This window comes from Rattus norvegicus, chromosome 19 (genome assembly GCF_021556685.1).
Source record: "Rattus norvegicus strain SHRSP/BbbUtx chromosome 19, alternate assembly SHRSP_T2T, whole genome shotgun sequence".
Lineage (NCBI taxonomy): Eukaryota > Metazoa > Chordata > Mammalia > Rodentia > Muridae > Rattus > Rattus norvegicus.
Genome location: NC_141552.1, coordinates 60600505 through 60623840, shown reverse-complemented (window position 1 = coordinate 60623840; position 23336 = coordinate 60600505). Strand labels below are relative to the sequence as shown.

Sequence of the window (23336 nt, the reverse complement as noted above, 5' to 3'; positions counted from 1 at the left end):
GCGAATGTACCAAGCACACTCTCCCATCTTGATCCAGCTCTGTCATAGGTCTGCGTAGCCTAGACTAGCCTTGAACTCCAGGCCTTCCTGCTTAAGAGCTGGGGTTACCAGTGTGTACCATCATGCTTGGTGAGCTCGAGGAGACACACCCGGGAAGCAGCAAATGGCTGCTGAGGTGCTGAGCTAGGGCCCACTACGACCCCCTCAACAGGGGCCTGGGTGTTTCCAATAGAAATTCAGAGGTTGGTTTGGCTGTCACAGTGGGTGAGGGTGCTGGCCAGAGACTCGGCTTTTTCAGGTCCCACAATGAACTCAATAGGGCAGCCCTGTGTGACAGGCTCAGGCGCCATGGTCAAGCACCCAGAGCGAGAAGCCAGTCCTCAGGTGCGTCCTGGCCCGCTGCATGGGACCCCCCCCTCCATCTCCCCCTCTAACCACACAGCAAGGCCAACTTTCATGAGTCACTTACAGTTTATTTTTGCCTGAAAGTATTTCACATCTCTTTGTACACAGCTACGTGACAGTATTTATTATTAACCATCAAGAAAAGCAACATTGCGGGGTGGGAGTGGGGGTGGGGTGGGGGTGGCATGTCTTAGTTCTTCGTTTTTTTTTTTTTTCCTTTTTAAAATTTTTTCCTTTTTTTTCCTTTTTTTTTTAACTTTTTAATTTTTTTTTTTACTTTTTTATTTTATTTTATATTTTTTTCTGCTTCTGCTTCTCTCTGCACCGGGGTGCTGTGAAGTTCGGAACCGGGGTCTCGGGGTCGGGAGGAAGCAACAACAGAAATCAACAGAGAAAAACAAACACAAACCAGAACTCACTCCACACACACACAGGCACACGCACAGAAGAAAACCTGCCACGGAAGGGGAATTAAGACTGAGACTCGAACCCGAAGTCTCTCTGTTTTTGTTTTTTTTTTTTCCTTTTTTTTTTTTTTTGGTGTGTTTTTTTTTTTTTTTCCTTTTTTAAAAAAATGAGGGCATAGTTGGGGGCAGGGTGGGTAATAAAGTCTACCTGGCAAAGTATAAAACAAATGAAGCATGGTCTCCATCGAATAAGATTAAATAGATAAAAAACAATTAACGTCGACTGGTGGGTCTGGTTTGGAGGTGCCAGGGAGGGGAACGATTTGTGCTAAACTAACATAAAAAGGGCTGGAGTCAGGGAAAGGGGGGGGGATCCCCAAAAGAACTGTCAAAGGGCTGTTTCTGTACAGTGAGGGCTTGGTAAGAAAAAGCCAACTGTTTGTAAAAAGAAATGAGGTTGGTCTGCCTCCGGGCACAAGGGGGAGGGGATGCCGCAGCAGTGACCACGTCGGTGGAGGGGAGGTGTGGACGGTCGGGTCGGGTCAGGCTGGCTGGGTGACGTAGCTGCTCTTCTCTCCCAAGAGACCATGCAAAGAAGTGGGCATGGGGCATGCGTTAAAACCACAGGGTGGGGAAGCCACAGGTTGCAAGTCTCAGTAGGGGACAGGGACAGCATAAAAGGGGGTAAGGAACGACAGCAGGACCTTGGAGGACCAACTCTCCTACAGGGGTATACAGGGAGGGAAGGTCAGGGCCCTTCCAGAGTCACAGAAGCAGAGAAGGGGAGGTGTGAGCTACAATACGGAGAACCTCTTTCTTCCTCTCCCCGCCCCTCCCCCCCATCTTGATCCCCACCCACGAGGAAGCTGGAGACATCTGGAAATAATACAGAGTAGCAAGTGGGCAGACTGACTGACCAGGAGAATATTACCATACAGAGACTGGTAAGAAAAAAGCAATTAAGTTTCCAAAGGTCTTTTTTTCCCTGTTGTTGTTTCCTTTAAAAACCTGAACTACAAGCACTAACCCGACAGCTGACTGGTTCAGACAGTACTACACGCCAGGGGCTGGGGGGGGGTTGTGTGTGGGGGAAGGTAGGGAGAGCGGGCAAGTGGGGGCAGGTGAGGAGGGAGGGCCGGTGAAAGACTTCATAAATAAGAGCGGGTCCCAGACCCGCAATTTGTCAACGTTTCTTAAATAGGTGCGTTATTTAAATCTTATGTACAACAAGAACCACTTTGCATAGCGATGGTGAGGACACAGGACGATGGGGTGACGTGACTGGGTATTCCTGCCCCAATGGTAGGGGTGAGATCTCCACTCGGTGCACCTCCAGGAAGAAGACTCCTCCTTCTGGCCCGAGTCAACAGCATCAGGCTGGATGAATGCTCCCTCCCCACTCCCCACGGTATAACACAACAAAGGCAAAGAAACTCCACACAGGGATTCCCGCCCACCCCTCCCTGCCCTGCCTGCCCGCTGTTCCTCCTCTTGTTGCCACCAAGGCCGCTTTTGATCAAGGTCAAAGGTTCCAATATGAAGCTCTAAGAATTAGGCGGGGGGTCTGGGCGTGCTGAGGATTTCCCCACCCTTCCTCCCTCGGCCCCCCCAAGACTCCCCCATCTATCCCGCAGCCAGGTGCTGGGACCACCCCGGGACCCACTGCTCTACGGCTATTAGTCAAGAGTCATTTTTTTTTGTTTGTTTTGTTTCTTTTTTGTTTTTGTTTTGTGCGACGCCATCCTGTGCACACAGGGGGCTTCACCAGGCTTCTGTGTAGCGAACATCAACCTCCTTTAGATTAGGAAGCTTGGCCTGCAGGGGATTAAAAAAGGTACCAGGTCAAATACCAGCCAATGTCTCTGACCACCCAACCCATACTCTCTCTACTGTAAAGTTGTGGGCTCTCAGGGCCCTGGAAGGGGCTGGTGACCTTACACAGAGAGCAGGGCAGGCGGCCTCTGAGACATGAGAAAGTGGTTTACAGGAACCCCAGCCCTAGAGTAGATGCAATTACAATTGCCGTGTGAGACTGGACTACACATCTGACGTCCAGCGGCTTGTTTTCTGGTGATCACAGCTAAACCGAGTCCCATCTCGCTCCCAGGTGGCCTTTAGGATCGACCGTAGCATTCTGAGAAAGCCCTGAACGTCATGAAATAGACTATACTTCCTAGGTCCCTTCACAGAATGGTCAGAGTGGGTGAGGGACCAGGACACACCTAGCCAGCCTGCACTCCTCCCTTAGGTTCCTCTGCCCTTAAACTGCAACATGGTCCCGTCTGAGCTAGCCTCGAACAGGTAGGAGCTAAAGATGACCCCTCACTTCTAATCCTTCTGTCTTCAGCTCCAAGTGCCTGAGTATGCCCTACTTCATGGGGTTTATATGGTACTGGGCATGGAACAAAGGCCTTTGTGCACACCAACTGAGCCCTACCCCATGGCCCAATCAACTTGTAAGATTCTTCTTAGCTCCTCCTCCTCGTTCCTGCTGGTAGACTATTCTCTCAACAGTTGTCTTCTTCTTTCACTGTACATCGGCCTCTAACTCATTAATGGTTTCCTGCCTCCCCAACATCATCCCTGCACACCCACTAGTACCATTCAGCAATACACATGCATCTCCATGTACACACACACACACACACACACACACACACACACACACACACACACACGCGCGCGCGCGCGCGCGCGCCGGGAACAAGCAATAATTGTTTTAAAAGATAGTGGGAACTAGAGAGGTCAGCCATTGCTACTCTTAGAGACCTGAGTTAGGGTCCCAGCACCCATGTCAGATGGTTCACGATCACTTGTAACTCCAGCCCCACAAAATCTGGTCTTCTTAGTGTTCTCTCTCTCTCTCTCTCTCTCTCTCTCTCTCTCTCTCTCTCTCTCTCTCTCTCTCTCAACAGAAAGCAAGAGTGAGTTTTCCTCATAAGCAGTCTCGCCTATCTGATTTCAGGGGCTCTGTGGCTCCTGGGGATTTGCACGCAGGACACCCTGATGGCTATGCTCAGGTGCTGCACAGAGTGTCTGTGAAACACACGGATATATAGGTGTGTGTGTCCTGGGGCCACACTCCTTCCAGGCCTGACCCAGTGCTGCGAGCACTGGTTTGCAGAGACATCTTCAATGTGCCTAGCTCTACGGGTGTGGGCCCCTACTCTCCCACTGTTGCCCTCTAAGTTCTGTGCCTTTTGGGATTCAGTGGCCTCTCTGGTCACAAATCATGGCGGACGGTGTTTGGTACAGAAAGACTGGGCTGGACTAGAGAGTGAACCATCTGGGTTTATCAGAACACAGGGCAGGTGTCCTCAGAGACATCGGAAGTGGCATAAGTCTGACCACTGGGCTCAACAGGTGCTATGTCCATGCCTGGACCAGAGAGCAAGCCCAGCTATGGGAAGACCAGACAGCAGTCCGTAGTAACTGCAAGGCCACTAGGAGATCCTGGTGAAGAAGGACCCCGACCAAGGCGTTATGGGGACCCTCTGACAGTGGCTTCTGGGATGCTAGGTTGTCTCTGGGACCCAAGACAGGACTGCCGAAGGCCCTGCTTCCACCTCCCCAAGAAGCACGTGTGTTCTGATGGATGACACATGCCAGATGCCACACTTAAGTTCTCCTCTCCCTGCCCAGTTGCCAGGACAGGACCCGGGGGCAAGGGGCGCTGCCCCAGCCAAGTGAACACACGGCCTGCTTCTACCCTGGCTCCTGCTCCCACAGGTCATCTTTCAGACAACAGCTGAGGTCTTACAACTAGGACTTGGTACCCCTCCAAGAGTCCCCAGGGCTGTTCTGGCACTGGATAAAATCTAGTCTTTCTATGCAGCCCCCTGTCCTCACTTTACAGGTAGGCTTGCTAAGGCCAGGGTCTGCCTGTCTTCTCTGCTTCAGAACCTTTGCATATAAAGCCCCTCTCTCACCCCTGGACATCCCATGCTTCTTAATCCTTCGGATCCAACATGAGGTGGCCTCTGTTTGGAAGGAATGGTCCTTGGTTTCTCCAAGTCATATAGACATGACAGTCTCACTTCTAGATTGTCAACCCCAGGCTGATTATGCCACTCCCCCCCCCTCCCCTTCCCTATCTCTGTCTGCTTCTGGTATGCCAGCCTTTGTGCTGGAGAAGCCTCTCTACGGGTGGCGGGCGGGGAACGAAGGAAGGAACCAGCAGGGAGGGGCTTACCTTCAGATCCTCATAGGTGTCAGCCGAGAGCTTGGTGCTGTTCATATTTAAACTGCAAAGACTCTTCATGGCTAGGTAAGCACAGACAGACAGACAGACAGTGAGCCAACATCTAAGATAGGGCAGGACAGAGACTCCTAGGCCAACTCTCAGTGTGGATGTGTGAAGGAGCTGTGATGGGTGTGGGTTCAGCTATCATGACCAACATGTAGCCCACTTCACGCTCTGGGGTCTTTTCTTGGTCCCTGACCTCTGACCTTCTCTCCCTTTTCGGATCTGGTCCTGCCCGCCTGGGCATCTCGAATGTTCCCTGGCACTGCTGGCTCACAGCTCTGACTTTTGGTCTCAAGAGCAAGCATCAAGTTGGGGCTCACTATGGAGCAAAGAGGTGTTTGCTGCAGACACATCCAAGTGCTTCTGCTGAGACGATGAGGGGACCAGACAGACACATGGGGATTCTGCAGTGTTGATTAGAAGCCCCCCCCCCCCCCTGCCCCGTATCGCTCGCTTCTCCTATCTCAGAGCTCCCACCTCCTGGAACCAGTCCACAATCTTGCAATGTCACAGCACAGCCATCTCTGAGGCCTACTGTCCCACTGGATGCTGTCTCCCAAAAGTCTGTTAGGTCATTTCCCAGCTGTGCCAGAGGCCTCGTGTCTAAGCTATTGGGTTAGAAAACAGGGAGATTGGAACATGGAGATTCCCTGGTTCGACGCCCTTTGATCAGCTCTGTGAAACCAGCATTCCAGTCTCTCCCTTAGGCCCCTGTTACTAAATGCTTCTCAAGACAGATCCAGGAGTGCCTGGGGACCCAGTAGCACAGAGGTGTGCTTGCATAGCTAGCAAGGCTGAAGTTGTTGGGGTGTAGGAGTGTGTGTGTGTGTGTTGTTCCCTAGAGAACTTTCCTTGCAAGTGGTTTTGTGGTAGCTGGATGGAAGGCACTGGCTAATCTCACAAACATCCCCCTTTCCTCCAGACTTCTAGCTCCCTGAGGGTGAGGACACCCCTCTGCTTGTTCTCGGTGCCTGGCCTGTACCAGCATGCAACAGGTCTCTACAGAAGAGTTATTAGTGAACTGCTCCCTTTCCAGGGTGCCCAGCTTGGGGTCAGCCCACCTGCTGCAGACCCCGGTACTCACAGCTGAGGGCCAGCAAGCCCGCGTCGGTGACTGGGGTCTCACACAGGTTCAGCACCTGGAGCATAGTGAGGTGTTCCGACAGGAGCCGCAGGCCGGCGTCTCCAAACTGTGGGGTACATGGGTTCTTAGCTTCTCTGGGTCTAGAGGAGGGGACCTAAGGCTGGGGGCAGGAGTGGGCAGTGCTGTGGGATCTGGCTAGCCATGGCCTTCTTTTCAGAGTTTCAGATCTAGTTTCTGACAGAGACCTAGGGACATAGGCCAGGAGAGGGTTTCTGTGAGTATCTGGCCTAAGGCTCCTATGCCTGAAGGCAGTGCTTGAAGGGTCTTTTCCAGAGATAGAGAAACCTGCATCTATCCAAGAGCTAGGCCAATGTACGAAGCTGGGATTGGGACCTGGCAGGCTCTAAGAGACTATTGGTATGTGTATTCCTCTCAATGGCAGGCTGGAGAGGCATAAGGTGAGCTGAGGTGAACCCTCAGCCCTGTGTCTCCCAACTCAGGAGTCTGTGCAGGAACTGCCCTGGGCTTTAGTGTTCCCAACTAGGAAATGGGCACAAGCCACCGACCTCCCTCTTGTCTGGGACAGTGGGTTAAGGTTCTATGTGTAGAGCAAGTGGCTGGGCCCCTGGACCCTGGGTAGAAGAGGGCAGGGTGGGGCGGGCACCTGCGTGGACCACAGGTTGAGCTGCTTGAGAGAAGGCAGTTTGATGAGGTGCTCGGCGCAGGCACTGGTGACGTTGGTGAAGGCCAAGCTGAGGTTCTCCAGGTTTCCAAAGGAGCCGGAGCTCAGTAAGCGGGCCAGGTCCGCGTCCTGCAGTGGGTGGGTGGGTGGGATGACGCTCAGGGCAGGCCGGGGTCTCTAGGAGGTGGGCCTCATCCCTCTGCCTTATCTGCAGTCAACAATGTCTCTGACTGCCCCGAGGGCTTCGTGTCCCCAGAAGCTGTAGGGGGTGACGGCTCGGCCTGTGATGTGACTCACAGCTTTGAGTCACGGGCGGGTTGTAACCAAGGCTGACACCCTCCCAAGCAGAGCTCGCACATGCACATGCGTGTCCTGTGTGTGTGTGTGTGTGTGTGTGTGTGTGTGTGTGTGTGTGTATATGGCCCACTTGCCAGCAGTTTTCCATGTGAATGGCCGGCCACCACCCTCAGCTCTAAGCTGGCAGAGAGCCTCACATGCCGAACGCCCTGGGCTGTGAGGGTCTTGTCTTTGACTTTTAGCAGTTCCCTCAATTACAGCCAATTTCCCAGAATTCTTTGCAGCTAACTATGGCCAGCCTGACCAAACTTAGGAAGACTCTCCAAGGAAGAGAAGGGCAGGCTGCTCCCTGCCACTTCCTCCTTCCTGCTGTCTGGGATGGACACGTAGTGGCTGGAGCCTGAGCAGGCTTCATTGGTCCATGAGGGGGTAGCCGTGCCTCAAGGACAGGGGGGTAGCAGGAAATCAGATCCCCAAAGACTTCAGAAAAATGGGAAAATGGTGAGCACACCAGACCGTACAGGGTTGTGAAGAATCAAACAGACTGAACAGTCTAGTGCCCGTTGGCTACTGTTACCATGGTTACCAGCAACCCCTAGGCAACCTTGCTGAGGAAACCAGCCGTCTTTGTTGTTCTCAGGCATTGGAGATGGAGTTTCACACATTTAGCTAAATGGGTGCTCTACCAGCCGGCTGCAGCCCCGGCCTCTGTATCAACAGAAAGCTTTAGCACGTAGCATCTTGAGTCTGATTTTTGTTCCTGCCCCTTCAGTCCGTTTACCTCCTACAAACCTGGCCTGGTCTCCCTGTCCCATGGTAGGCATTTGTGTTCCCCCTGTCCGTCATCCCTCATCCCAGCGGCTGGACAGTCCACCTTCCTGCTCCGTGCATCTCGCCCTACCTCACCCCACCCCACACAGACTAAAGCCTACTCACCGTGGACTTGGAGGGCAGTGTTAGCCTGGTGGGTCCGCCTTTCCTTTGCTGCAAAAAGAAATGAGGCCAGTTGAGACACACGTCCACTCTGTCACCAGCCTCATGAAGCCACGGCTACTTCCTTGGGCAGAAGATGCCATGGCGGCCGCAGCACAGGCAGCTGATGGCCTATGTGACACCAAGCTCCACCGGCAGAGGTGGAAGTGTAGATGCTCTGGTGGGAGGCGATGTCACCCATGCAGTTCTTGGGGTAAGTGGCACCTACTTTGGTAAGGCTGGTTACACCTGAACTGTCCACACCTTTAGCTCAGAGCCATAGTGGAGAGGGAAGGGTGGTTCTAGGGTAAAGGACTGTACTCATGGGCCCAAGTATGCATGCATATACAGAGGCAGCCTCTCAGCTAGACCAGGTACAACAGTGACGTACACGGGTCCCTGCACCAAAGTGGAGGTGGGCTGTGTGACTTCAGCTTACTTGCTTTACTTCTCTGTGTCCATCTAGAGTCATGTGAGAAGTACAGGGACCACTCCCCAACTCTCTGGGTGTGGAGCGGCAGTCCCACGGAAGGGGCTGTCTCACGCTCTGAGCCATGGCGGGCCGTTGAGGACTTACCAGCTCCTTCAACTCCCGCTGCCGGTCGCAAAGCTGTTCATACATGCGCTTGCCCACGTCTGTGCTCTCCAGCGTGGAGATGATCTGTAGCTGGGTGTCGTTGTTGTCGATGATGTTGTACTCCAGCATCAAACACAGTATCTGCCGGGAGTCATGGAGGGTGTGTCAGGAAACGGCCGCAGGACCTTGGCACATGCTGTTTCCAAAGTCTGTCATTTTCTGCTTTGGTCCCATGCTAATATCTCAATCCTACCTCCAGGAAAACTTAGGGGCTTTTCCAATGGGCCTGTTACTTCTTGTAAGGTGGAGCCCTGTTCACACCCCCTTGACTTGTGGGCAGCTTGGTGACTGCTCTGCAGAGGGTAGAGTGTGGCAAGGTGTTGCTCCCCTATTCTGACAGCTTTTATAAAACCCTACTGCTCATGGGACTGCAGCTCGTGGGAGTGTGTGGCGTTGTGGGGCTTTGTGGAGTAGTGGGAAGAGAGGACAGAGGAGGAACAGTTAGAAGTGGCATGAGGCGCCTGGGCTCATGCTCTTGAAAACTTGGGCAGTGACTCCCAAACCACACAAAGCCGAGAGAGGCTGGGGCTGCCTCAGCCCTTGCGAAGGACCCCATGTGCTCCAACCCCCATGATAACTCTAGGAGACCCCAAGCAAAAACAGTCAAGGAGAGCATGGCTACCCCTTGACCTGTTATGGGCTCCATGTGCAGACAGTTGCTCTAAAGTACTAGATAGTCAGAACAGAAACTTCTAGATGGCTATGATCAACATGGGAGATCCCAACCAGAACGAACCAGCAGCAGCCCAAGAAGGGCAGCTACACACTCAAAAGGCTACAACCACATCTGCCTTGCCCACACTGCCTACTCCTCACACGGATGCTATGCAACGGTACCTGGGGACCAGGGCCTTACCTCTGCCATGGTCTGGTTCCCTCTCAGTGCCAGGAGCATGCAGGGGCCCAGTTTGTTTTCAGCCAGTGAGAGCAGAAACTTTTTGGTCTTGTAACAGGAGCCCATGAGGATATGCACCTGGGAGGCAAGAAGACTCAGGTGAGGCATCCAGACAGACAGCCATGATACCGCTACAGTGCTATGACATTCAGCACTGGCGCCCCCCTGCACCCTGATGGGCAGGAAGAGGTGGAAACCAGGAAAACAGGGACCCTCCCTGCTTATGCCAACTGCCTCGTCTCCAGTGGCGAGCAGACCGTCCCCTGTGGAAAATGACGGAGGATGTCATGTTGAGTGACACAGGGCATACACGAGACTACACTGGGATGGCACAGTCACCCGGGCAGGCGAGACAGTGGCCGCTGGAGTTGTCCCTGGGAACGGAGGATTAGCATTAAAGGGTTCAGAGGTAAAGCTGGTGAGGATAGAGTGTTCCAGAGATGGGTGGTGCTGATAGAGGCAGAGCTGTGTACCAGAATGCTGGGATGCTCGGAGACAAGGTGTTAGCACTCGTAGTCTCTCTATTCTACTACAGTGAATAAAAGGAGTCCCCTTTTCCCAGCTCCCTTCAGGGGATACTTTATTAGGTCCTGCAAATTCCTAGCATCAAGGGTACTGAGTGGAAATTTCTAGGCAGTCCTTGCTAGGTGGGGGATAAGAGGCCTGACTCAGATGGCGATTAGGTTGTTCTGCGCTCTGCTTTCTCTGTGATACCAAACCAAAAATTGTTTTGCAAGATCACCCACCCAGCAAACCCTCCTCCCTCCTCAGATCTCAGACATGCTGGGACTGAGTGTGTGTGTGTGTGTGTGTGTGTGTGTGTGTGTGTGTGTGTGTGTGTGTTGTATTTAGAGGTGACAGCACGGGAGCATCCTACAACTTCATGTAAAAGCAAAGGCTGTCAGGAAGAGACAGCCTAATCCAAGGACCACTTCTTGCCATGTGTCTCCATGGAAACAACACGCTTGCATCCCCATCGACTCTGCCTGCTTCCTTCCCTGTCTATCTATTCTTCTGCCCCATCATTAACAACTCTGGCGTACAAACGAAATCACCCTGGCAGGAGCTCACTCCCTGAGTTCTCTCTCACACCGAGTCTCCACATGAAGGGGTTGGGGGAGGAAAACCCCGCACATTGCCATGGTGAATCTGTGACGTCAGAGGAAGCCAGAGAGGCGAGGGGTAAGCAAGACGTGGCACAAGCAGGCGGTTGAGCGTGTTTCTAGGGACACAGGACACTCAGAAAGCAGGTCTAGGGCAGCAGGCAAGGGGTTTGGAGCAAATGCGTAAGGAAAAGTAGCTAAAAATAAGGCCCTTGAGGTGGCGTCTGAGAAAACAAGTCTATCATCACTGCACAGATCTCTCTGCCAAATTCACGGTGGTAGCCGTTTACTCTGCAAACGAGTCCCTAGGAGAGAAAAAGAGAGCCTCAGCCAAGCTGGGGTCCAGGAGTCCCTGGGTAGCTCAGTGAGTATCTCATGCCTGTCTCTACACACAGTTGCTACTGTGCCCTGGTGAAGAAGCCTCTCTGTCTTGTTTTACCAAAGAGGAAGCTGGAGCCTAGGCAGGTAAATTAGCATGCAAGGCCAACTCCTGGAACACTGGGCAGTGACTTGTGGGCCAGGTCTCGCGGATGCCTGCATTTTCTCCACATCACATGACCCCAGAAGAATGTGTGATCTGTGAATGGGGTTGGGTATGTCAGGAAACAGAGTGTCCCAGGTCCCTGGTTACTTGGGTAGACCTTCTGTTCTGGGAAAAGAGAATTCTGTGTCTCTTTTCTACAGAAGAAGCCACTACCTCTAGGCAGTAATCTGGTCTACAAAGGGCTTGTAAGGAAGTCTTGTCAAGGCCTGGAGAGATGGCTCAGAGGTTAAGAGCACTGCTCTTCCCGAGGTCCTGAGTTCAAATCCCAGCAACCACATGGTGGCTCACAACCACCTGTAATGGGATCTGGTGCCCTCTTCTGGCCCGCAGATATACATGCAGGGAGAATGCTGTATACATAATAAATACATCTTTTTAATAAAAAGAAGTCTTGTCAAGCAAGCCACTAGACTTCCCTGGGCCTCTCTTAGGTCCAGGCGAGACTCTGTGGCAGGGCTGCTACATGGATTCCTCGAAAGAGCTGAGCGCAAGACTTAGTGGACACAAAGCTCTCCAGCAATGGTTCCCACCCTGTGGGTTACAACCCCTTCACAGGGGTCACATCAGATATCCTGCACGCCAGACATTTACACTACAATTCATAACAGCAGCAAAACTAGTTACGAAGTAGCAATGAAATAAATTTATGGTTTTGGGGGGGTCATCACAACATGAGGAACTGTATTAAAGGGTCACAGCATTAGGAAGGTTGAGAACCACTGCTCTGTGGTAAGAAAGTACCAGAAGCCACTGTGGATGTTTTAGTGACCTCAATACTTTGATCTGAGGTGGGGATGAGCACCCTGAGTCTGGCTCCCAAGCCTCTCTTTGTGAGCCAAGCAGGTGGGTCTGGAGTACCTTGAGCCATGATGCACCTGTCCCTTGCATTGACTGTCACCATGGCAACCACATCTGATAATGATTTGTACACACACACGTACACTGTCAAGAGACAAGGCTGGGACCATACAGGGCAGAGCACCCTCCAAACAGGCCCTGTCTCTATATTTGCTTTCTATGTTTCCTCCTGGGTAGGTCACCTCCTCTCTCTGCACTTCCTAGAGCAGGGACAGGCTCTTGGCCCAGGTAAGCAGGAATCAGTGACACTCTCTGTAGTGGTTTGAGTACGTTTGGATGGGGGAGTGGCACCATTCGGAGGTGTGTTCTTGGGGTAGGTGTGTCACTGCGGCAGGCGGGGGCTTTAGGACCCTCATCCTAGCTGCCTGGAAGCCAGTCTTCTGCTAGCAGCCTTCAGACGAAGGTGTAGAACTCTCAGCTCCTCCTGCACCATGCCTGCCTGGATGCTGCCATGTTCCCACCTTGATGATAATGGACTGAACCTCTGAACCTGTAAGCCAGCCCCAGTTAAATGTTGTACTTGTAAGAGTTGCTTTGGTCATGGTGTCTGTTCACAGCAGTAAAACCCTAACTAAGACCCTCTTCCTCTGGTCACCTCCCTCTTCATGGCTGACACTGGGCTGGCCAGAAGACTTGCAGGCAGGCCACAGCGGGCCGGCTGTTGTGCAACTCAGGATGGAAACAGCCCAACGCCCACCAGCGGCTTCCTGTGGGGACCCCACGTACCATGCTGGCAAACAGTTCCCCGTCATCATCACAGGCCACCCCTCCAGGACTGTAGAGCTGGAACCAGCCATCCTTGCCTGCCCGCACGCTCAGCAGACACGAGTGGACCTGTAGGCGGAGGGGCGGGACAGACACATCGTCAGTTCCAAAGAGTCTCAGGTACCAAGGTAGTGTGAATGGTGTGTAAGCCAGGCAGTCAGGAAATGTGTGAACTTCCTTTCCCTTCATAGGCATCAGCCTCTACACTGCAAAGTCCAGCCATGTGTCCTCTAGGACAGACCTGAGGTAGGCTGGGAAGCACTCTGAGGGTGACAGAGTGGCCTTGCCCAGCAGAGTGCCCCCAAGTCTTCTGTCCCTCCTTCTCAGAGCTGTGGGTAGGGACAAGTGCATGGGTCCGTACATGTGTGTGCATGTTTGGGAGAGATTCCACACCCAGCCACACCCACTATGATCCCACACAGGTACCCACACATGTACACACACCCACTGTGATCCCACACACGCACACCCACTCTCACACATACACGCACCCACCCACTCTCACACATACACATACCCACCCACTCTCACACATACACACACACACACCCACTCTTACACATACACACACACACCCACACCTAACCACTGTGATCCCACACATGCACACAAAGCCACACCCACCATGATCCCACACATGCATACACATACACACCTACACCTACCCACTGTGATCCCACACATGCACACATATACGCACAGCTTCAGGCTTAAAGAAAACTGAGATGGACACCCCCACCCCCGCAGCATCTGAAGATGGCTTGGAAAACCTGAGATGGAGCTAGAACTTTCTAGAATGAAGTTTCCCATTGCACTGCAGACAACATAAGAAGCAGGAAGGATGCTTACAACACATGGTCTTGGTTCAACCAGATCCAGGGACCTTGAGTCATGAGGGTTAGTGGGGCCTGTCTTATAGGCAGGTCTGGAAGTCTGGAGATGGTTTCCCTACAGCATCTAGACTCGGGACCTGAGAGACTGGACTTCAGGTCATGAATGTATGCTTCTGGGCAGGGCCAGTGTGCCCTTACCACATCTGATTATGTGGTGGTGGGGGGGGATATCAGCGATTCTTTTTTAGTTTTTTGAGGCAGAGTTTCTCTGTTTCTTCTGGTTGTCCTGGAATTAGGCTCTGTAGACCAGGCTGTCCTTGAACTCAGAGGCCTGCTCTGCCTCCCAAGTGCTGGGACTAAAAGGTGTGCACTACCACTGTCTGGCTTGGGGGGTGATTCTGAAATCACGGAGGGACAAGAATGGCTTCCTCTGGGCTGGAGAGGTGGCTCAGCGGTTAAGAGCACTGACTGCTCTTCCAGAGGTCTTGAGTTCAATTCCCAGCAACCACATGGTGGCTCACAACCATCTGTAATGGGATCCGATGCCCTCTTCTGGTGTGTCTGAAGACAGCTACAGTGTACTCATATACATAAAATAAGTAACATTTCAAAAAAATAAGAAAAAAAAAAGAGAGAATGACTTCCTCTTGGGGTTGTAAGGGTTAACAGGGAGCATGCATGTGCCTGACAAGGGGCAAGAGCTTACTCTGCCCTGGTTTTCTGAAACGCAGAGCTTTTGTGAGAGCTCAGAGTTTAGCAATGATTCCTTCCTCCGCACGTCCCCACACTAGCAGCACAAACACAGGACCACAAGGTTGACTGGAAGCTGGTGGGGCATTCCATGGAGGAGCCACTGAATCTCTGTGGCATGGGGACACTGCCTGCCAAATGACAGTCCAAGACCACATCTGGGAGGCTCCACATCAGGCAAAGAGGCTGCGTCTGCACACAGGGCCTGCATAGTCTGTGCTAAGGGTCTGGTGACACAGTGGCCTCTGCAAGGAGACCTAGGAGGCCCCAAACCTTCCTCTCCTACTGTAGATAAAAAGGCTCACTGGGCTGAGGCACGGCTCAGTGTTTGCTTAGGTCCCATCCCCAGTAAACAAGTGGGGAGAAAAAGTAAAAAAGAGAAAAGCTTACTTCCTGTCTTGGATCTTCTGCAAACCTCTGAATCACGTACTTCAGCTCCCTGGAAGGAAGAATAGGGTGGGTCATTTACGGGCCTGAGTGGATAGGGTGGGATTGGAGAGGGATGGGAGAGAGGCCAGGAGCAGGTGGGGGTAGACAAGACAAGCACATGGGAGACTTCCTAGCAGGGTTTGGATGTGTGTCATGGGGGACAGCTCAGGAGATGCCCCCACAGCCTCCAAAAAATGCACGGGGACCAGAGAATGGGGCAGAAGGGGGCTGGGGTGTGGTGGTGACTGGGTGCAGGGGCCACTCACGGCGGGAGAAGGTGGGTTGGGTGCTTCTGGAATACTCACTTTGTGAACTTCTCGTGCGCGAGAGCTCTGCACCAAAAACAAAAACAGACAGGCAGTTAGAGGCCTTTGATGCCCAATGATCGCGTCTCCTCCTCTAAACTTTAGCTCTGATTCAAAGAAAGCGGAGAAAACTGACAAAGAAACAAGGGGGGCATCCAATGTGTCCCTCCTTTGACAGGCTGAGGATCACAGTGACGAGAACAGGCTGAGCCACCTCACGGTGTCCCCAAAGTCAACACCAGGCCCACACCTGTCAACGGCAGAAGTGCATGAACACGTTCAGGCACACATGGGCTCCAGGGACCCAGGTGTGTTTGTTAATTGTTCCACAATTAAGGCGAGGCTGCAGTAATTACCAGCGTACATTGCCAGGCAATCAGGGACCATTGTTCCAAGTGAATTGCATCATGGGCCACTGTCAAGCGGGTCCCAGGGCCTGTGGGGACAGCTGCTGTGGCCAATGATGCCACAGACAGAGAAGGCTCTGAGGAGTCAGATTTCTCCGGTCTCCATTCTTGGGAGCCCTGAGGGAACTAGCCGGCCAGCAAATGGGGCAATTACTGGGTGTAATGCCCCCCTCAGAGGAGCCGCATTCATAAACACAGGCTCACTAATGGGCTCTGCAGAGAGCCCCGAGTGCCTCCCAAGGCCCAGTAGCTTCTAATCTGTCAAAACAGACCTGCAGGCATGTGAGGCCCGTGGCTGAGCCGAAGCAGGTCGGGACCCACCCCACAGCGATGCTTCCCAGGATGAATTCCAAGTCAGTATGAGGGTAGGCGAAAAGTAGGGTCCGTTTCTGGCCACATTCAGAGTGCTGTTAGCTAATGGCCGTTAAGGCTCAGTAAGCATAGCCAGCCTTCCGGGGCACAGTCCTGAAACGGCTCCATATGCGTTTTTTCTTTTTAATTATTGGTGCTTCTTGGTGCTTGGAGATCGACTCCAGGGTGTGCACATGCTAGGTACACGCTCTGTCACCAGAGTACCTCACCAACGTTTCCGGCTTCTTTCCTGCCTGCCTGCCTCCCTCCCTCCCTTCTGCAGGCACAGCTTTGTTACGTAGCTCAGGGTAGTCCAAAACCGGAATTATAAGCTGTGGTTCTAAACCTGTGTGTGTAACCCCCCCAGGGTGGGGATCGAAAGATCCTTTCGTAGGGGTTTGCATATCAGATATCTACATTACGCTTCATAGCAGTAGCAAAATTACAATTATGAAGTAGCAACAAAAATAACTTTATGGTTGAGGGATGGTCACATCACCACAACATGAAGAACTGTATTAAAGGGTCGCAACATTAGGAAAGTGGAGAATTACTGAATTTTATAGGTATGTGCCACCCTGCCTAGCACAGTGGTTATGCTAACTCAGTTTTTACTGTTCTCCAGGGAATGGGGAGTATTGCTGTCCCCACGTACTGTGTAATAAAAACTGTTAATAAACTGACTATAGGATAGGCATGGTAGAGTCAGCCCTGGCCTCCTCTGAGTTTAATGAGTCCCTATGTTGCTGCCACAAGGCCTGAAGCTGTCCCTATCACATTCTTGGTTTTTCAGGGAGGCCCTGAGCTAGGTCACATCTGTGTCTTGGCTGTGGGTCCCACCACCCTCCTCACCCCTACTTCTCTACCACCGTGGCACTGTGAGCCCCTTAAAATGACATCATCCCCTCCTGTGGTTCTCCTCCCATTTGGGCAAGCCCTGGTGGGACTTACTCTTTGGGGAATGGAATGGGTTGAAGCAAGCTGGCCAGAGACGGTCTCCAGTCATCATAGTCGGACCTAGAAGGAGAGAGGAAACCAGTGAGGGGTAGTCAGCAGGGAGAGGTTTTCCCCTTGCTATCTCAGGCTAAACTAGGAGTGTCTGGGGTTAGCACCCAATATGGGTTCCACTTTGCCTACTTCAGAGACAGTAGCTATAGCATAGCATGAATCAACAAAGAACATTCCAGACTTCCAGACAACAGAGTCGGGGGCAAACTATCCAGCTCCCCAGGATTGCATATCTTCCTTGCTTAGAACAGAGACTTTCTGTCTCCATTCATTACTCTTTGAGACTTCTTCTCAGAGGGTGAGGGGCTACTCTGGGTCTCCTATCCCTAAATCCAGGTTGATGTCGGAGCCCCTTATGACCTCAGAGTGGGACACATCTGCAGACAGAGCCTTTAAGGAGGGTAACACAGGGCCACTAGGTTGGGTCCTGAACCAATTCAAATGACGTGAGGAATCTGTGCACAGAAAAGGCCCTGTTCTGTGGTATAAAGGACACTGTGATCCCAGTCACACGGCCTGTGGTGGCGTCACAGCAGTACAAAGCACACCTGTCCCCTTGTCTGTGACTGACCAAACTCAAGGGAAAACCTACGGAATGACTCAAGAAAACAAACAACAACCATAATAACAAAAACAAAAACAAATAACCAACCAAGAGCAACAAGCCACAATTTGGACCGTTGTCCTCAGGTAACAGAATGTTTTTCTTTGTAGACAGGGTCACTAGGCTGGTGAGCTGGCTCTTAATGGGTAAAGGCGCATGTCCCAAGACCTGACAACCCGAGTTTGAGCCCCAGAATGTATATGGTAGATGGGAACTGAGCCCTGTAACCTGTCCCCTGCCTCCACATGTATTCTACGACATTTGAATGCTTATTACACACACACACACACACACACACACACACACACACACACACACACACACACTATCAGGCAGGGCCTCATGTAGCCTAGTCTGGTCACACACACACACACACACACTCTCTCTCTCTCTCTCTCTCTCTCTCTCTCTCTCTCTCTCTCTCTATCAGGCAGGGCCTCATGTAGCCTAGTCTGGTCACACACACACTCTCTCTCTCTCTCTCTCTCTCTCTCTCTCTCTCTCTCTCTCTCTCTCTCTCTCTCTCTCTCTCTCTCTATCAGGCAGGGCCTCATGCAGCCTAATCTGGCCATTTGATACATAGCTGAGGTTGCTTCCTCGCCCTGAGTGAGTGCTGGTATTAGAGGCCTGAGCCGCCGTGCCGTGTCCATGTAGAGGGTGACGTAATCCAAGGGTTTCAACATGCTAGGCAAACATCCTCCTAACACACACACACTCCTTTTCTTGCTATTAGACCCCCACCTCTCTCCTTCCCCTGGACCCAGCTGGCAGTCCCAATACGGAAGAGGCTGTGACGTATGTATTTCTTCAGCATCTCCTGCACACCTGCATTGTGCCGAGAGCTTTAGAGCTCCACTTGTTTGCTCCTTGCAAACACGTAACGAAGTAAACGGGATCTGCGCCATTTAAACAGAAGAGGAAACTCAAGGCTCAGAGAGGTTAAGCAGCCTGCTAGAGCTAACACAGCCGTGACCGAGACACGGTCTTCAGGCTTCCGACTCCAGACCCTTGGTTCTTCCCTGAGCTAACTGACCACCATCAAGACCTTACCAAAACCAGACATTTGTGTGGGAAGAAGGAGCTTGTACCTCGGGCAGAGACATAGAGGAGGGCCAGACCTGCTGTGCCTCATGGAACCTTCCCTCCTGAGAGGTGCACCCTGGTGGCAGAGTGAAGCTATTGCTCAGAGAATAAAGGACCAGGAAGTGATGCAGGACAGATGCTGCAGGCTCTGCTGCCCCACTGTGCAAATGTGGCTGTGCATAAACACGCTTCAGGCCCCAGGAAGAGGCTGCTCTGAGGCTGGCTGAGGGGGACTGCAGAGCGGAGACATCGCAGGAGAGATTTCAACAAGGTCTCAGTCTGATGAAAGTGGGGAAACCGGGGCTCGGAGATGCTTTGTGACTTTCTACAAATCCCCGCTGGTAGTTGAGGTGTGACTGAGGGACTCCTAAGGCCAGGACCTATATTCCCAACCCCCAGCACCTACACTGGATTTGTACCCAAGTCCCCAACACCGTGGGTTTGAGGGGCTTTGCTGAAGAGTGAACCTCAAGGTAGCCTGTTCTCATATCACAATGCTCCTGGATTCAGCTGCTGGGGGAACGGCTGGCCCTGAGTTCTAAGCTGGATCATCGGTCTACGCTTACATTCGGAATTCAAGGCTTCCTGCCACGATCTGCATTAATGAGGGTCCCACATCATTTTTCCTTTTTGTTCTTCCAGTTTCGTTCAATCTGTTTGGTTTCGATTTTGAGATAGGGCTCTCGTGTAGCCCAGGCTAGCCCCAGAGTTGCTACGTAGCTGAGGAGGACCTTGAACTCCTGGCCCTCCTGCCTCTGCTTGTCAAGTGTTGAGATTACAGGCATGCTCCACCACGCTCAGTGTATGCAGTGATGAGAGTGGACACTGGGACTCTGTGAATGCTAGGTAAGCTCGCTACCGAGTCACGCCAGCCCAACCCTTCCAATCTTCTTCTTTTTTTTTTTTTTTTTGGTTCTTTTTTTCGGAGCTGGGGACCGAACCCAGGGCCTTGTGCTTCCTAGGCAAGGGCTCTACCACTGAGCTAAATCCCCAACCCCCCAACCCTTCCAATCTTAACACTGCCGAGCTCCCGCGTGCCTGTATGTCCAACCCATCCACCTGGGCTTCCCACAGAAATAAAACCTACTGTTTTTCAACCCTCCAAACAAATGCTTCCTTCTAACCAAGTGTGGCTTAGATAACCCTTGGCTTTGGACTATTCCCGACATACCGCCCTCCAAATGAACCCACAATAAAGACTTCAGGACCCAGATCACACACCCTGGAAAGGTTCTGAGGAAAAGGCTCAGGGGCTGGACAACATCATGAAAAAGAATTGCCAGAAGAGTCTGGTAGTGCTAGATAAGCTTGGGCAGTGTTGTGGCCGACATCTAGGCATGCACTGTGCCCTGTCCTGTTCACGTCATCTCCGGAACACCCACACGAAGAGGGAGGGACGGGATGTCTGGGTTTAGGTAGCAGGAGGTGAGGGTGGGCATGACAGGGCACAAGCCCACTACACTTTGCCAACTGAGGGTCTCCGAGTTTGTAGGCTACAGGAATACATGTGCCTGCTTCCCTTGGTTCCTTCCTGGGGCGTGGGGGTGGGGTCCTCCATTTTTTTTTTTTTTCAGCTAGCTTGCCTTCCCATGACCCTTAACTGATTCATGGTATCCAGCCCATCGAAACATGACTTCCTATGTAGCATTCATTGCACACCACTTGCGGCCTTCCAAGGCCCTCCTGGTCAGTGGGTGTCACTGTTGCCAACTTACAAAACACAAATGCTTGACATGTCAGCATCTCAGCCTAGATCTCGGGTCCGAGCCGAGCCTTGAACCCAGCACTGTGGCTCCTGTCTATGTTCTGCCCACTAGACAGCCTCAGTACTTCACAGGAAGGTCGCCAAGCTCATACCGTGGAAGAAGGCTATACCCGGGCCTTTTTTCTAATTTTAAAAAATAGCTTAACAAAATAAAACTTGGAAGCTTGGGAAGATGGTTTAGTGGCTAAGGTGCTTTCCGAATCAGCATGAGGTCCTGAGTTCGAGAACTCGGAACCCATGTAAAAAGTGTGTGTCTGGAACTTTAGTGCTGTGGTGGGTAGGAACACTGAGGCTTGCTCCAGATTTAGTGGAACTCGTCTGTCTCAGGGAATAAGTAGGGAGGGGCAGGGCAGGATGCTCTCGCCTTTACGTGTGCTTATGACACATGCATACCACACACATATACCACATGCACATGAAACAGTACAGTCTGTTCTGTGTAGAGAGGCTATTAGAGAACTCAGAAGAGATTGAGACACACTCAACTTAGAAGGTGGTTGAGGGGGATGGACGTGCAGCTGCTGGGGACCTCAGAAGCAGGGACATCGCCCCTCCCTCCTTCACCTCAGCAGTTCTTTCTTCCTGGATGGATGGAAGTGTACCCCACTGTCATGGTTTCCTGTACTACACCCTGCCACACCTTGCTCTTGTTGTCTCTGTTTTGGGTAGCCAGTACACCTCATATTCTGAGAGACAGGGTGAGGAAAAACAGCAGTGACCTTTGGCTTCAAGCACAGACCCTGGCTTAAATGTGTGAACAAATGCTCAAAGAGTATGTGGATGGGGCTGGAGAGATGGCTCAGTGGTTAAGAGCGCTGGCTGCTCTTCCAGAGGATCCAGATTCAATTCCAGCACCCACATGGCAGCTCACTACAGTCTGTAACTCCAGTTCCAGGGGATCTAACACCCTCATACAGACATTCATGCAGGCAAAACACCAATGCACACAAAATAAAAATTTAATAATTAAAAAGGAGAATATGTATATGGATGAATACGTGGATGGATGGATGGACAGATGGGTGGATGGATAGATGGATAGATGGATGTGTAGACAGACAGATGGATGGATAGACAGACAGTTGAAGGGTGGATGGAGGGATAGATGGATAGATGGATGTGTAGACAGACAGATGGATGGATAGACAGACAGTTGAAGGGTGGATGGAGGGATAGATGGATAGATGGATGGATAGATGATGGGTAGACAGATGGGTGGAGAATGGATAGATGGATGGATGGATGGATGGATGGATGGATGGATAGATGGATGGATAGATGTTAGACTGGGTGGGTAGGTGAATGGATGGATAGATAGGTGGATGGATGGATGGATAGGTGGATGGATGGATGGATAGATGAATGGATGATGGCTAGTCAGATGGATGGATGGTGGATGGATGGACGAGGAACCTGAAAAAAACTCCAAACTCTCCCCACTGCAGATCCCAAGCTGGTCGTGGCCAACTCGACCTATTCCAGGCTAGCCCAAAGTAGATCAATCCTGATGTGTCTTTGGAATACATCCCTTCTTGAGGGTCTCCAGGCTTGTGTTGACTTTTTAGAGGTGTCGAATTCCAGTGATGTAAAAGTTGGTCTCAGAGAGCTTGTAACAGACAACAACAGTGCATCGGTCGTACAAACATTCTCCCTTCTCCCTGCAGCCAGTGACATGCCCAGAGTTCTGAGGATTACTCTCTTCAACCTCACAACGTCCTGTGAAGTGGTGTCTCAACTCCACAGCATACCACCTTCTCTTCTTTTTCTTTTATTGTCTTTTTTGAGACGAGGACTGTTTATGGCCCTGGCTGTCCTGAAACTCACTATGTAGACCAGGCTGGCCTTGAACTCACAGACCAGTCCAGCCTGCCCCTGCCTCCCGAGTACTGGGGCTAAATAAATGCTTGCACTGCCACACCTGGCTCCATTTTCTCTTTCTTAGCTCTCATCTAGACTGTACTTCAGTATAGTCCACTGTCACCAAGAACCACAGTACAATGGGGAAAACCGTCCCCTTACTAAAATCTCACAGCAGCCCTCCATAGGGTGCAAGACAAGGCAGCTGAGGCCTAGAGGAGACACTGTGCGTGTGGAATGCCACAGTTTTCTTCTCCTAAGCTGTCAAGACGTTAGCAATGTACCTTATCCTGACTCTTATCTTAAGGTAGGAAACACTACCCTATGACTGGTGACTCCCACGCACTGGGTGTCCATCTGCACGTGGTCGTGTCTGCTCTGGGCTGGAGCTACAGGGCTGACCTCAGAGAGGCCATGTGACCAATTCATGTCATGGGTTAGTTAGTGGCACCCAAGGGACATGCATCTAGATCTATGCACTCTAAACCTGTTTTCCTGATGCAAAACACAATGGAACCCTCTGGACTGCAGGTGATTGTTGAGATCTACCAAGTCTGGGGGCCTAGCGATCAGAGGCCTAATAACCAGTTTGGTGGGACCCTTCCTGGCTCATCAGACTGTTCTTAACCCAGACATGACCCCTGACCCTGGGAGCTACAGCAAGCAGGAGGTCTGGCCGAACAGGAAAGAATAGCTCACTCATGAATGGTTGTAAGGGAGTTAACTTCTGTCAGCAGTGTGATGTCTCTCAGGCCTGCAAAGAACCCAGATGGCAAGGGGCCTGGGGCCATGGGAAACAGACCAAGGCAGGCAGCTCTGGCCTGAAGGGTGCTACCAGGAAATGTAGCTCCCGGGAGTCCATAGCCAAGAGCCCGGGGAGGCTCGGAGTGCTGTGGGTTTTGCCAGCAAAGAAAGGAGATTCCTCCCTGCCTCGTGGAAGCCCAGATCTGAGCTCAGTTCTCAGATGCTCAGAATGAATTCTGGGATTTTTCTTCCTTTGGCTGTAGGGTCCACAGATTGAGTTATGCCCTCCCTTGGCCTCAACTGAG

General features: G+C 51.9%; 1 protein-coding gene across 5 annotated transcripts in view; it reads right to left on the bottom strand.

The window, feature by feature from the left end:
- Window positions 1-452: 452 nt before the first annotated feature.
- Window positions 453-23336, bottom strand: part of Cmip (c-Maf-inducing protein) — a 205758-nt gene continuing 182874 nt past the window's right edge. For 4 of the 5 annotated variants that reach the window (XM_087594259.1, XM_087594258.1, XM_087594260.1 and 1 more), the window contains 11 exons: window positions 16922-16987; window positions 15213-15239; window positions 14869-14917; window positions 12857-12964; window positions 9587-9703; window positions 8671-8811; window positions 8058-8105; window positions 6807-6953; window positions 6143-6248; window positions 5005-5075; window positions 453-2627 (listed from right to left, as the gene is read on the bottom strand). In XM_087594259.1, coding sequence (XP_087450385.1) covers window positions 2574-2627; window positions 5005-5075; window positions 6143-6248; window positions 6807-6953; window positions 8058-8105; window positions 8671-8811; window positions 9587-9703; window positions 12857-12964; window positions 14869-14917; window positions 15213-15239; window positions 16922-16987 — 934 coding nt within the window. In that variant the 3' untranslated portion in view covers window positions 453-2573. 5 annotated transcript variants of the gene reach the window in all.